This window comes from Diplotaxodon limnothrissa, linkage group LG15 (assembly GCF_057381915.1).
Source record: "Diplotaxodon limnothrissa isolate DT_005_m linkage group LG15, D_limnothrissa_male_GT1.1, whole genome shotgun sequence".
Lineage (NCBI taxonomy): Eukaryota > Metazoa > Chordata > Actinopteri > Cichliformes > Cichlidae > Diplotaxodon > Diplotaxodon limnothrissa.
The window spans coordinates 12778110-12791621 of record NC_140610.1 but is presented as its reverse complement, the minus strand read 5'-3'; the positions used below and the strand labels follow the sequence as shown (position 1 = coordinate 12791621).

Below are 13512 nucleotides of genomic sequence, written 5' to 3'. Positions count from 1 at the left end.
GCTATTTTTATATTTATTCTGTCCCCCACTGTAGCACTTCTCGTCATTGCCTTTTGTCTGGTCCCTGCAAGCAATTACATTTCTTCCCACAGCACCTGAAGTACAATAAAACACACAGGCTTCAGTCTCTGAACTCATGTAGGGAAAATCCTCCTTACCCTTTAACATGTATACAACCCGTCTTTGGATTACGTTATCAGCCGTGTCTCCTGTGCCTCTTCTTTGCTGTGGTGTCTAACCTAATAACAGCATTTATATGTAAAAGTGAACATCAGGAGAAATACTGCTGATGCTCGTGTTCCTCTGTTTTTATCCATGTATTTTGATGTGCTCTAGTGTGTACTTGTGACATGTTAATCCCATATCCCTCCTCCTCTGCGCTTCTTGTGCCTCGTGTCTCTGCTGTCATGAAAAATGTTATGTTTTCTGTTGTTTCATTTTCACCTCTAATGGTGCTCACACACAACCATACTTTCCAACCCATCACTTTTTCTGTACCCTGCGCTCACCAACATCCAATTGCTCCGTCTCTGTTTTTCCACCACTTGCCTGCTTCACATCGGCTTAGTGTGTGCTGGAGGAGATGGCGTGTCAGGAGGTAGAGCTGGGCAGGCTGAGGGAAAGAGCTCATCGACTCTGGGAGGGACAAGCAGCCGGAAAGGGCTTCGTCCACAGAGTATCTCAGCTGTCAGCACAATACCTAGCCCTCAGCAACTTAACCAAGGTAACACCGCTCACGCCTTGTAACCTTATTTCTAGCCTTTCCTCTCTTTATGCTCTGCTTCTATCACAGACTGCTACAGTGTGCTGAAATGTGCCTTGCTTAACCCATGTGCTCTTGATAAACACTAAAGAGCTTTCTGTCCAGCTGTGGTGTTCGCTGTTTTGTTGTATGATCTGCCGTGTCATGGACTGCTGCCCCCTTGCACATTAGTCATGTCTCCAAGGGAAGACCTGGTTCCCAGAGTAATTTACCTGAGCTCAGTAATCTCTCTTACCTCTAAAACGCCCTTGTGCTTGCAGCCTCATCAGCATAAAAGGGCCAAGACTGTGCAGCGTACCTTTATCCACTAAAGCACTTCTGAAATGTCACAGCTGAAATGTGTCACTGCTTGAGAAGCTGACCTTTGTGGAGCTCTCATTAAAGTGGTCGCACTCGTATGATTAATTTGATACATCACAGAACAAAATATTACGCTGACCACAGAGCACCATTCTGTTACCTCGGGACAATGAGAGTACCCCGGCGATGATGAATGGGATTTATTTACTTTGCTGGCCAGCCAGTGAAGTGCTATTTTTAGGTCCTCTTCCCTCCTAGACGTGGAAACAGGAATGAAAACACTTCAAAAATTGCCACCAGTTATTGAAGCTTTTACTTTCTGCGCTTTGCAGATCCACAGATGTTGCAGATGTATGAGTGATGACTGAAAACACAATGCGTTTTTTTTTCTTGTGCTATAACATGTGGGTGGGAGAGTCTCTAGAGATGTCTATCTGGGAAAACAAGGCTGTAATTTCAAACACGAACACAGAAAAATATGAAGAAACTGTTGTTGTTCACTGGAAACACGTGTAATGTTAAACTCTTTGGTAAGGAAAGACTTGAGGAGTATAGTCACATTACTCTACTTTAATATCTAACAGGACAAGGCATCCAGGATTGAGCGCATTGTAGGGGAACACCGGCTTTTCTCTGAAGGACTGAAAGAGCTCCAGGACTGGGTGTGTGAGGCTCAGCGGGTCCTCAACACCTGCATCTCCACCACTACAGACAAGGGCTTGTTGGAGGACCGGATGTTACAACTTGAAGTAAGGAAGGAAGACATGGATGGAGTTCTTTAAAGGGATACACAAAAAGTCCATTCATGCACATTTTCCTAGCAAGACTTTTCTTTGCTGGCCGTTAGGAACAAAAATGAGTATTCCCTATTAAGTTGGCGTGTGGTTGCTGTAGCTTGATTAAATTTGTTGCGGAGAGCTGTACAGATTGCTGTGGTCCCCTGCATGTTGCACACAAGATACCAAATTACCAGCAAACAGCTGCAACCAACAACCAAGCAGCAGTGTAATTAAAAAAAAAACAATAAGCCGTGAAAGTAATGCCTTACCGTTGAAACCAAGACAAGGTTCTCCATTTCTTGTTTGCGTCACAGGCTTCACAATTTCACAGCCACCTACCAAGAAGTTGTAGAGTGCTGGCAGATAAGTCAGTTTCCATGCAAGAAACGGAGGATTGCAGCAATCTGTTAGTGACCAAAGCAATCACAAGAAGGTTATCAGTCAGCACCCTCTTTACAAGTGATTTCACCCAGCGACAGCAGGAAACCTCCAGCTTCCACCGACTAGAATAGAGACTGGTGTTGCCCTGTTGCCGACCAGTCTCTAGGCCTGTGTGACTGAGCCCTCCCTGTAACTGAGATATTGTGTTTAAAATTTTCAGAAGTAAACATTACACAGGCTTATTTTACAAACCATGCAACTGCAGATTTCTGACTTGACACAAGTTTTATCTGTAGATATGTTGCATCTATTTTAATGGTTTAGAAAGAAACAGGGCGAGATGCATTTTACCCTTTAGAGAGTTATTTTCTGTCTGTGTGTTCACCTCTATCTGTAGGCCTTACTAACTGCCCGTCAGGAGAGGGAGATCCAGCTAAAAATGCTCTTGACGCGGGGAGAGGCAGTCCAGAGGAACACTTCAGCTGAGGGAGTCCCGGTGATTCGCAAACAGATCCAAGACCTCAAAGACTCGTGGGACTCACTGCTGTCTGCCTCAATCCAGTGTAAAAGGTGAGCATGGGGCAATTAATCTGTCAGTCTTTGATAAATGGGACTGGGAACTGCCTAGTTTCCCTTGATGGATTTCTGCTAGTTGAAAGGTTAAAGGGATTATTAGATTTAGCTGTTCAGAATCTTGTTTGTTCCCTCTGTGCTAACTTTGCCTTATTTATGGTCACAGTCAGCTGGAAGGTGCTCTGTCGCAGTGGACCAGCTATCAAGAGGACGTGGGTCAGTTTATGCAGTGGATGGATCGGGTTGAAGAGACGCTTAGCTGCTCAGACAGACAGTACTCTGAGATGAGAGACAAGACTGCTAACCTGGGAAAGACCAAGGTATCAAATGCCACTGTAGACTATCCAAACTCTGTATTTAGATTAGCCTGACTGTAATTTTAATTTAATTAAAATTTTAGCCATTTATCCGCTTTAGATTCATGCAGTTACATTTATACCTCAGAGCATCCCAGTTGCAATGATCTATGGGTTCTCCTTTCTTTCCAGCTTCTCTATGAGGAAGTACTGAGTCATAGCAGTCCTCTGGAGACTATTGCCACAAAGGGTTCCAATATGACTGAACACCACACGACACAGCAGGAGGTGCAGCAGCTGCAGTGTAGATACAACTCCCTCAAAGAAAAGGCTAAGGTGCTTACTCAGAACATACGGCTTCATTTTTTCCTCTGCAGGCATTTGAATAATAACCGAATAGTTTGAGTGTATTTCTTTAAAAGCTTGCTTCATGCTTTTTCAGAAATTAATTATTATTAATTATATTCCCCAAAATACTGAAGGGCATGAACTTGTTGAAAATTTTACTGACTTGCCTAATAATTATTGTAAAATCATTACACATATTTCTCTTTGAGCTTGAACTGCTTTCATCCATTAATGTTTGCGTCTTGTTTATTTTTTGCAGAATGCAGTCAGCAAGGCCAAGGAGCTGGTGCTGGTGCATCAAGAGTATCAAAGGGGGTTACATGTGTTTGAGGACTGGCTGGAGAAGGAGCAGGCCTCTCTGGCCTCATTGTCCCATCCAGAGGGAAACGTGGATACACTTGAGAATACACTGCAGCAGCTACAGGTAGAAACACTGTGGAGTTTTATGTCAACTCTATATGGTTATGATCAGAGAAGAGAATAGCTGCAAACTTTTAACCCTGCCTACGCATAGTCGTATTTTTCAAAAGTAAAGCACCTAACACCTAACCCTTTCTAAATGTTTTAAGTCTTCAGTGACCTCCAGTATTTACTTTGTTCTTGACTCTTCATTTTCTTCACAGAACCTGCAGGAGCACTGTTCAAATGGCCAAGCCTTACTCTCCGCTGTGCTCACCAGCAGAGAGAGAGTAATCCCCTGGGGTATACCTCAGATCGAGGACCGAGCCCTGGACACCGCTCAGCGAGAGTGGGCGGCCTATCAGAGCCGTCTAAAGGAGACTCAAGGCCAGCTGCACTCAATGCTGACCCGACTGAGGCAGATGGGACATAAATTCCTGAGCCTGGCACAGTGGCTGGAGGAGATGGAGAGGGTAGCTAATATCAGAAGTAATCGGAGGTCAGACGCAACCACCAAGCAGATTCAGCTGAAGAAACTCCAGGTGAGAAAGAGGCCTGATTGCTGCAGTCCATATAAGATACAGGCCCTTGATATTTCATGCAACTGTCAACACTGTAAAGCTCAAAAGGGAACAACATACTGTCTTATTAGAAGAATTTATTTTTGGGGGCCAGGATGTAGAGACTTCAGGAAGCTACTTCCCCCAGCCAGGAAATTGTTTAGCGATACCCATCCATCTATTTTCTTCTGCTAATCCAATTCAGGGTCGCTGGAGGGGCTGGAGCCCATCCCAGCCACCATATGGAATACCATAGTTTAATAATATTTCAACAAATGTTTTTTTTTATTTCACTGGTCACTTCAGTCAGAGGTACCTTCTGGTTATACTGAAAACCAAACAGAAGAATATCAAGCTCACAGTTTCGTGATTTACATTTCAGGACACAGAAGAAGCAAACTAACCTAAAAACACAGCCACACATGCAGTAAGCTGTGAAGCATTGTGTCACTTTATACTACAGCGCATCACTTTGTCATGTTTCAAATAAAACAGCAGTATTTCCCATACTTGGTCTCCTCCCTCTGGAGCATGCTTCCTGCCACTGTCAGGATGCCAAAGAGTCTCAGTATTTTCCTTCCTTGCATTTACACACACACACACACACACACACACACACACACACACACACACACACACACACACACACACACACACACACACACACACACACATGTTGGGGATTCATATCTTGTGGGACATAATGCTTTCCCTAGCCACTTACCCTAACCATCAAAAAAGAAAGTCTAAACCTAACTCTTACCCTAAACCTGACCTTAACCCAATTGCAACCCTGACACTAAGTGTCCACTAACTCCATTTTTGAGTCTCAAAAATGCCTTCAAAGTTGTGGGGACTGGGATTTTGGTCCCCATAAGGGCTGTCGGTCCCCACAAGTGTAGTAAAATTCAAATTTTTGGTCCCCATACACACACACACACCCTTCTGTCCTTCTAGGCCCTATATTGTTTTGCTTGTAATGCGTTTTCTGACACCTGGCTTTTAAATGAACTTTGCTGACATATAAATCATCTATAGCTTTGGCAGTATGTAACTAAAATATTAAAACTTATGTGTCCCTTGTGATCAGGGGTGTCTGGAGGCAGTGCTCACACGGCAGAGTGAAGTCGATGGACTTTCATCTTTAGCCCAGGAGGTTCTGGAGGAAACTTACATCAGCAGTCGTATCAGTGTTACGGCCACTCAGCTCACTGCCCGCTACCACTCCCTGCTGCTCAACATACAGGTTTGGCGCTCTTGATTATCTGCAGTTTAATATAATAATATTGCCTTTATATTCAGTTAATGGTGCTTTGCATTTTCAGAGATCCTTTATCTATTTAACAGTGAGCCACATGAGGGGTTTGTTGTGGTGTTTTCAGCGTTTGTGGTGTTGCTAACCCAGTTGTTCCTCTGTTGCTCCAAATGTACTCAGGAACAGTGTGATGTCACAGTTGTTTGTTTGTTTTTATTTAACACCATTTCACAAACACAGTCCCCTCAAGATGTTTTATATTGTAATGTAAAGGCCCTACATTCCTGCATGTATTTATATTTCTGCCTTTGGGCGCACTTTGCCAGTTCATGCATTTCTTCACTCACAGATTCTGCTTCCATCTCGGTTTCACCTGATTTACCCCGACCACTTAAGCTCCCAGCACGGTACTGCTTTTGTAGCGTGCAGGTGTTACACTGAGCTTTGCAACCCACATCAGTATGTTGTAGATGTGTGCTGTCACTTGAGGGCAGTGTAGAAAAATCAGCGTACTACAATGTGGACTGCTTTTGTTCATGTTTGTGCTAAAGTTGTTCCTTCAGTGTCGCCCTTGCAGCCATGAAATCAGAAGTCATAATAGTCAAAGAAGTTCTTTGCAGTGAACTAAAACTGAGCATCAGAAGCAACCATTGTCTGTGCTTCCATTCAGATGTTTATTACTCTGGGTTTATTATTATCACTGCCTTTCCTGTTCAAGCAGAGTTTGAACCAATCAGCATTCTGTCTACACATAGCTTCATTACCGCTGCAGAAGTATAAATCACAAATGTCTCACCTGTTCCTGTTTTCCTTATTTGTTCAATATTCATAAAGGCTCAATTTCAGCTGCTCTTTTCTCAGAGCCACCATGCCTGGTGACTGTATCTGTTACATTGCTTACCTCTAATTCTCCATTGTCATCACAGCTTTTTAAAACACTTCACCAGATTTTCTTACCTGCTTCTTTGGATCCACCCTATTGCCTACACTGCCAGCCTTGATATGTAAATGTGTAAACAAGACCTAGGTGTCATTGTGAGTTTAATAAATAAAAAGAATTAAAAACAAGCTGGCTGCAGGTTAAAAAAAAAATTTGCGTTACCATCTCAATCATATATTTTAGAAAATGTGAATTTTTCATGCATTGCCTCTGGGGTCTCTTCCCACAGTGTGTTTTTCACACATGATTGTTCTCCCTCACTGTGGAATTTACTCCTGGGAGAGTTTTGACTTTGTTTCTGTAACACCCCATTGAAGTAGCTTTGAGAGTTATCCGTGTTACCCCTGCCGGGGTTGTTCTGTATACTCAGATCCAGCCTCTCTATTTGTCTTCTCCTCTGGGTTGAGGGGGGGGGGGGACTAAAGGAAAATCAATGGGGCTCTGCTGGTCTGGAGCTAAGGCTGTAATTAAACGCTACAGAAAGCAATCTCACACCCTGCACCAGGAGTGGAAAAGCTTTGCCTGCACTGCATAGATTTTTTTTTACACCTTCAGTAACACATCTGAGTGTGCGTATGTGCGCATTTGTCCCCCTTTACTCCCTCACTTTTGTTTCTCCACCTCCGTACAGCCCACACCCTTCCTTTCCTGCTAAAATTGTCTCACATATGCATATACTTTACAGTCGTGCCTACACACATATGCAAACACATAACATCCCTCTCAAACTGTGGATGCCTGTAATTATACCGTGTGAAGTGTGGGCCATATGGGCTTGAGGTGGGAAGCTGTTACCTCTGGCTAGTCAGAAAAGGTGTGCACTCAGCACTATCAGCTAATTGGAGCTCCTCACCACAGGATTTGCAAGTTGAGTGAATAATGTGTCAAAACCTGCAAGAAACCCTCTCCATCCTCACGGTGTTATCGACTCAGAATATCAGTCAAGTGGATAATGCGTCAAAAGCATAAAAACCCACTCCTCCTTGTAGTGAAGCTATTGACACTGAGCAGATGAAAGAGTAGAGGGGAAACGGATATTTTCTGTTTTGATGGCTGATCAGAGAGCTTGTGGTCCTTGGTGACTAATGTTAGACTGCTGCTGGGGCAAAAATCACACCTTCAAAAGGAAAGGATACAGGCAGTGTTTTCTAGAATTACCCCAAAGAAATATAATGTTAGACTTTGAAGAGTCTCACCAATAATTCTGACATATGAAACACGAAATCTGTTTTGTTTGTGTTTTTGTCATTTATCCTCAATTTATATTTGACCTACAGCAGTCGACTTAATATTTCCGGGAAGGACTAATGTTGTTTATGAAAGAAAGGGAGGTTTAAGACATTTATATGACGAAAATGGGTGGTTTTAGCCTGTTGCTTGCCATGTATAATTCAACTTTTTGGGATATAAATTAGATGTTCCAATAGGATGCTTTCATAAGGTTTTAAGTCAATAAAGACTAAAAAACAGGTAATTAAAAGCCATCCATAATTCACCTTTTGTGGATATAGGGTAGATGCTGTGGTAAAAAAAAGAAAGAAGAAGAAACATACTTTAACATAACGTTATAGGTGCATGAATGGAAAAAATAGGTATTTTTAGCCCATTGCTAGGCAACATGATGGATATCATAGTATCTGATTTCGATAAGTCCCTTCAGGGGTTTCAGATCTATGTGTGTGCCAAGTTTGGTTGCTCATCTCCTGATCGTCTAGACAGAGTTTTCAGGCAGACAGAGCTTTTATGTATCATAGTAAGATATCTATCCTCCTTAAAAATCCAAACTTAACATTTCTGGAACTTTTTTCTTCTGACCTTCGATTTAATCTACTTTCAGGACACCATCAAACAGCTACAAGAGGAGCTGAGGAGCATTGAAGAGACAGAGAATCTTTGCAAGTCCTTCACCGAGTGGCTTGGCTCGACTCTGAAAAGCTTCACAGCATTAACTGACACTTCTGAACCTCTAGACCAGGCGGCCATGGAGAAGAAGATGAAAAAACTAGAGGTATGTTTATTTAGTTTCACTGTTACATTTCTAAACCTCCACGGTTTAGACCCAAAGTGATGCATTTGGATAGAAGGTGCAGCGGTGCACCTAATGCACCTCCCTGAACTGTTTATGTCAAAGAATTTGAGCACAAACTCATATGAATCCAATTTCACAAGCCAGCAACCAAATCCTTTGTGCAGTTTTCTTTGGCAGCTGCAAAATGGCCGGTAAAATATGCATAGGCTTCCTGTAAAACTTGAAAAGCGTTCATTGTTCGTATAATATTTGGACAGCGCTCTCACCTAAGAGAAAATGACTGCAGCACTTTCTCTTATGTTCATTTCATCAAATTGGCTTTTGAGGGAGGTAGCCCTGCTCAGAAATGCACACACTGTAAAAAGAGAATCACCACTATAGTTTGCCTGGCATAGTTCAAATCGAGTGTGTAGAGGATTGGGTGAGAATGTGTGTATCGATCGGCTCTTTATGAAGACAAAGCGGGTGCTGCTTTAGAGGAAGCGTGGTAGCAGGGGGAGACCTCCCACTGTGTGTAAGAGGATGAAGAAGCGCCGGTGTCAGGAGCCTGCTGGCACAGACACTGTAATTGATGCAGTGCCCTTACTGCTTCAATACACACACACACACACACACACACACACACACACACACACACACACACACACACACACACACACACACACACACACACTTCTCTCCTCAAACACTCGTTTCATATCATAAAACCCATCCAAAGTGCTAACTAACAAGCTGCAGCAAACCCATGAGTCCTCGCGCATTTTTTTTACTTCTCCATCGCTATATCTCATTTCTCTTTGTCTTCTTCACATACATCCAGAACAGCCTTAAAACACACACACACCCGCACACCAAACATAGATGTTTACAATAGATCATCTGGTGCAGTCTTTGCAGTAATCCGTGTCTGGGATCGATGCTCTGTCTCTGCGTATGCACTGAAGACATGCTGCCACCACATGTGTCCTTCCAGCACTGCATATAACACACGAGCGCTTGCTCATCTCCTGCAGTGAGAGCTACAGGGCTGTTCAGTGAGCAGGGATGATTATGCATCGACACAAAGACCAGTAATCAATAGTTGTGTCAAGGGCCATTAGTTGGATTTGGACTTTATTTGATACTGTCAAAGTGTGAGTCATACAGTAATGATGGACTACCTCAGTTGTAAATGTGCTGTGAATTCATTGTACATATCGTGATCATGTAGAATGTAACATATAATTTAATTTGTCCCCTTCAACTGAAGCGTCTCTGTAGTTTTCTTTGACAAGATTTATTTTGAAATGACTGGCTCGTACAAACATGTAAACAAGGCAAAATGCAAAATAGAAAAGGGTTGGTTCTCATTAATAAGCACCCCCCCCCCCCCCCTCCTTTCTCCTCCCTCCATAATTTTTAATTTCATTCGCATTTCATAAATGTTCAAGGTCATATCCTCCCCAGAGTCCCTGATGGTTTCTGATGCACACAGTCAGAGTTTTTTCCCCAAAGGTAAAGGTAAATCGCCCCATTTTTTAATTCCATATTTGTAACTGGGAATAATGAATGCATTTAGTTTAGCACAGAAATTGACATATGCTTCTTAATTAATTTGAACAAAATTTTGAGCTATGCAGAATTAAACATGCTCCTTCTGTTCTGTGGTTTCGCTGCTTTTCATGCACTGACGGCAGAGACTGCTAAACTGCTTAAAGGGTCATTTTTGTAATGTCCTTCCCCTTCTAGTAGGTAATGTAACTGCTAAACATGGTTGGCAGATCCATAGTAGATGCAGTGCAGTAGATAAAAGAGCCCAGGCACTGATGCAGAATCACCAGTTACAGCAGGTGGACAAGGAACTTGACTGGGATAATTGGGTTGACGTGCTATAAGACAGCTACAGCAGAAAGGGCATGATGTCTTTAAGACCTGATATACATTGTTCACAAGACTGTACTGCCTTATGCTATATGGAAGCCGTAGAATTATTAAATTATATGAGCCTATGCAAGTTTAAAACCTTACGCTGATAACTTATTTGATGCAAAGACAGATTGTGAGCACCAAATTCTGATCATTCTCTTAAGTGAAGTCACTGATTATTTCAGATTCTGGAAGAACAAAATCTTGCAACTTTAATTCAACATGTAAACAACCACCGCTGCTGCTAAGATGGAAAACTGATATCAGGTGTGAGATGAAGAGGCGATAATGAGTTTTTCAGCACTAAATCTAAAGTGCTGTAACTGCAATTACTGCAGATTTCTTCTTTTAGCTCTTGGTAAACACAGAGAACTATATGAAATTGAAATGTAGTCAGTGTCGCTCATTAAAGCCATAAAGCGTGAACGCCATTACTCGAGTGACGAGCGAGCCTGGAGCATCACATTAAGCGGGAAGCATGGACGTGTGCAGACAGACGCGGCTCTTGTTATATTATATTACCAACAGCCATAGCTGGAGATCCGGGATTGCTGAAGTGAGAGGCTACTTTCTACACAAGCAATAACAGACTGATGATGAAAGCTAGATGGCATCCCATAGAGTGGAGGTGTGAGTGTGTGTGTGTGTGGCATGTTATGGTTGCCCTGGAAACCCTGCAGCTACTTGTGCCTGTTAAGGGCCTGTTATAATTGGGTCCTCCTTTCATATTATTCACTGTGGTTTCTCCCCAACATGACCTCCCAGTCCTCTCCACATCGCACCATGCAGGTGTCAGCCTACCCGATGAGTTCAAAGCTTTTCAAATGCACTGTAAGGCTTGTCTGGGTGACTGGGACAGCACCGGAGGTGAAGGACAAGGGAATCAGTGATCTTGTATTGAATGCCAGCCTCAAAGTCAGTGAAGCTATGATATAAATCTATTTTATCCAAGAGGATGATTTACTCTTTTCTTTCATTCAGTAGTGTGTAAACTGCCTTGGCTGAAGGTCAGTTAGTAACAAGCAATGGTGATAACACAGTAGCAGGACCCATGGTGAGCTCTATTCATGCTTTCTCTTTCTCCCAGAGTCTCCAGTCTGAGCTCCAGCACGGTCACAGCTTCCTGAAATCACTTAGGGAGCGAGCAGAACAGGCGGCAGGCTTCCTGAATGAATCTGCAGCTGAAAGTTTAGGAGGAGAAGTAGAGGCGCGTCTTTCCCAGCTGGAGGAGTTAGCCGGAGGCCTCAGGCAGGAGCGCAGCTTCCTTGAGCGGGCATTACTGCTAGCTAAGGAGTTCCAGGACCGGTACAAGGCTCAGGCTCAGTGGCTGGTGGAAACCAAGGCTTTGCTTCGTACACCAGTGGAGCCCAAGGCTGAGCTGTATCAACGCAGAGCACAGCTGACTAAGTATAAGGTATAGTATAAAAAAAGTGAGGGGGACATCTGGATTAATTTTACACTAAGTGATTTTTTTCTCTTTGGCGAATTCAGCAAGACTAATATTAGCATAATGAACCACATGAGTGACCTTGCATGTCTGAAAATTAACTTTAAAAGTAGATTTGCTTTAAATAATTGCTGACCATTTTCCAGAGTCATAATGACAGATGCTTATTGGCTGCTTTAACAGCAGTTGGCATTAATAAGTAAACCCTATTAATAGTAAACTAGATTAAAAAAAAAGCTTAACATCTAACGCCACATAGCATACCCTATTGTGCGGAAGATACTGAAGATAAAGCTTGTCTGTTTGTGTGTTTTAGGCTCTGTTGCAGATGGTTCAGTCCCATGATGGAGCCATCAAGTCAGTGCTGGAAAAGGGCGACGCTCTACTTTCCTCTGTCCACTACCCCTCCATTCGAGATAAAATAAGCAAACTACAAAAGGACTACACTGGACTTTGTAATACTGCCTTGGTGAGAAGCTGTACACAGATGACAGTAGTTCTTTTTGAAAAAGAGGACAAACTAATGTACTTTCCATGCAGGCAGAGCAGCAACTTTGGAATCAGCTTCACATAAATTAAGTGCATGTACATGCATGTGGATGTTTCTAAAAAGTTGTGTAAAACTAGCTTCTGATAAAAAACAAAACACTGTTGCTTCTCAGTGTCAAAGAAGCTTTCCTGCCCAGCTGTTGCATATGCATTGTCATCAGTATAGTTTGTCTGTGAACTGTGTGGCCCAGGCTCATGTGGAGAATTTGGAAGGCCAGGTGAAGGAACAGGAAGCTTACCACAACGAACTCCAGGAAGTGGAGCGCTGGTTGCTGCAGATGTCCAGCAGGATGGTGACCCCTGATCCCAGTATTAGCGGCAGCCTGGAGGCAGCCACTCAACAGCTGGCCAGACACAAGGTACCCAAATAAAATATTTCACTTTTGCTGTTTTTGGACTTATTGGTTGTATTTAATGACAAATCGCCTTAATTGGGGGACAAAAATGATCCCCTGTGGCCTGTACTACTACTTGATGTTTGTTTTATTTGATGTTAGTGTCATCATCATTTGAAAGGGTTTTGTTGCATATAGGATGCCAGGGTTACTGTCTTCTCAATAAATTTTACTTATGCCTCTTTTACACATGGGCACATACATATACATATACATATATATATAATTCCCTTCTTACCCCAGCGGGCAGTCTTTATCCTTGAAGCTTGGGTCCTCTGCCAGAGGCCTGGGAGCTTGAGGTTCCTAGGTCTGCGCTCTTCTGGACAGAGATCTCAGACGTTGTTCCTGGGATCTGCTCAAGCTGCTTGCCTAGCTTGGAAATCACTGCACCTAGTGCTCCAATTACCACTGGGACCACTGTTGCTTTCCCCCCTACACATCTGGTCCCTTCTGGGGATCCTTGGGGTTCCCCGGATGGGACTAGTCCCTTCTGGGGAACGTCCGGCTATCCCAGTGTCTCCCATCGATATACTGCTCAGACCTCATTTTGCTGGGCATAAGTGATTGGCATGGTGTTTGGGTTTGGCAATAAT

The 13512-nt window shown here is 43.1% G+C and overlaps 1 protein-coding gene across 2 annotated transcripts in view; it reads left to right on the top strand.

Moving 5' to 3' along the window:
* syne1a (spectrin repeat containing, nuclear envelope 1a) overlaps positions 1 to 13512 on the top strand; it is a 122563-nt gene that overhangs the window by 57071 nt on the left and 51980 nt on the right. For both annotated transcript variants that reach the window (XM_085373385.1, XM_085373384.1), the window contains 12 exons: positions 569 to 724; positions 1648 to 1812; positions 2621 to 2793; positions 2963 to 3116; positions 3285 to 3428; positions 3700 to 3864; positions 4064 to 4381; positions 5490 to 5645; positions 8432 to 8602; positions 11616 to 11942; positions 12292 to 12444; positions 12716 to 12883. In XM_085373385.1, coding sequence (XP_085229511.1) covers positions 569 to 724; positions 1648 to 1812; positions 2621 to 2793; positions 2963 to 3116; positions 3285 to 3428; positions 3700 to 3864; positions 4064 to 4381; positions 5490 to 5645; positions 8432 to 8602; positions 11616 to 11942; positions 12292 to 12444; positions 12716 to 12883 — 2250 coding nt within the window. The remainder of the gene's footprint in view (positions 1 to 568; positions 725 to 1647; positions 1813 to 2620; positions 2794 to 2962; positions 3117 to 3284; positions 3429 to 3699; positions 3865 to 4063; positions 4382 to 5489; positions 5646 to 8431; positions 8603 to 11615; positions 11943 to 12291; positions 12445 to 12715; positions 12884 to 13512) is intronic.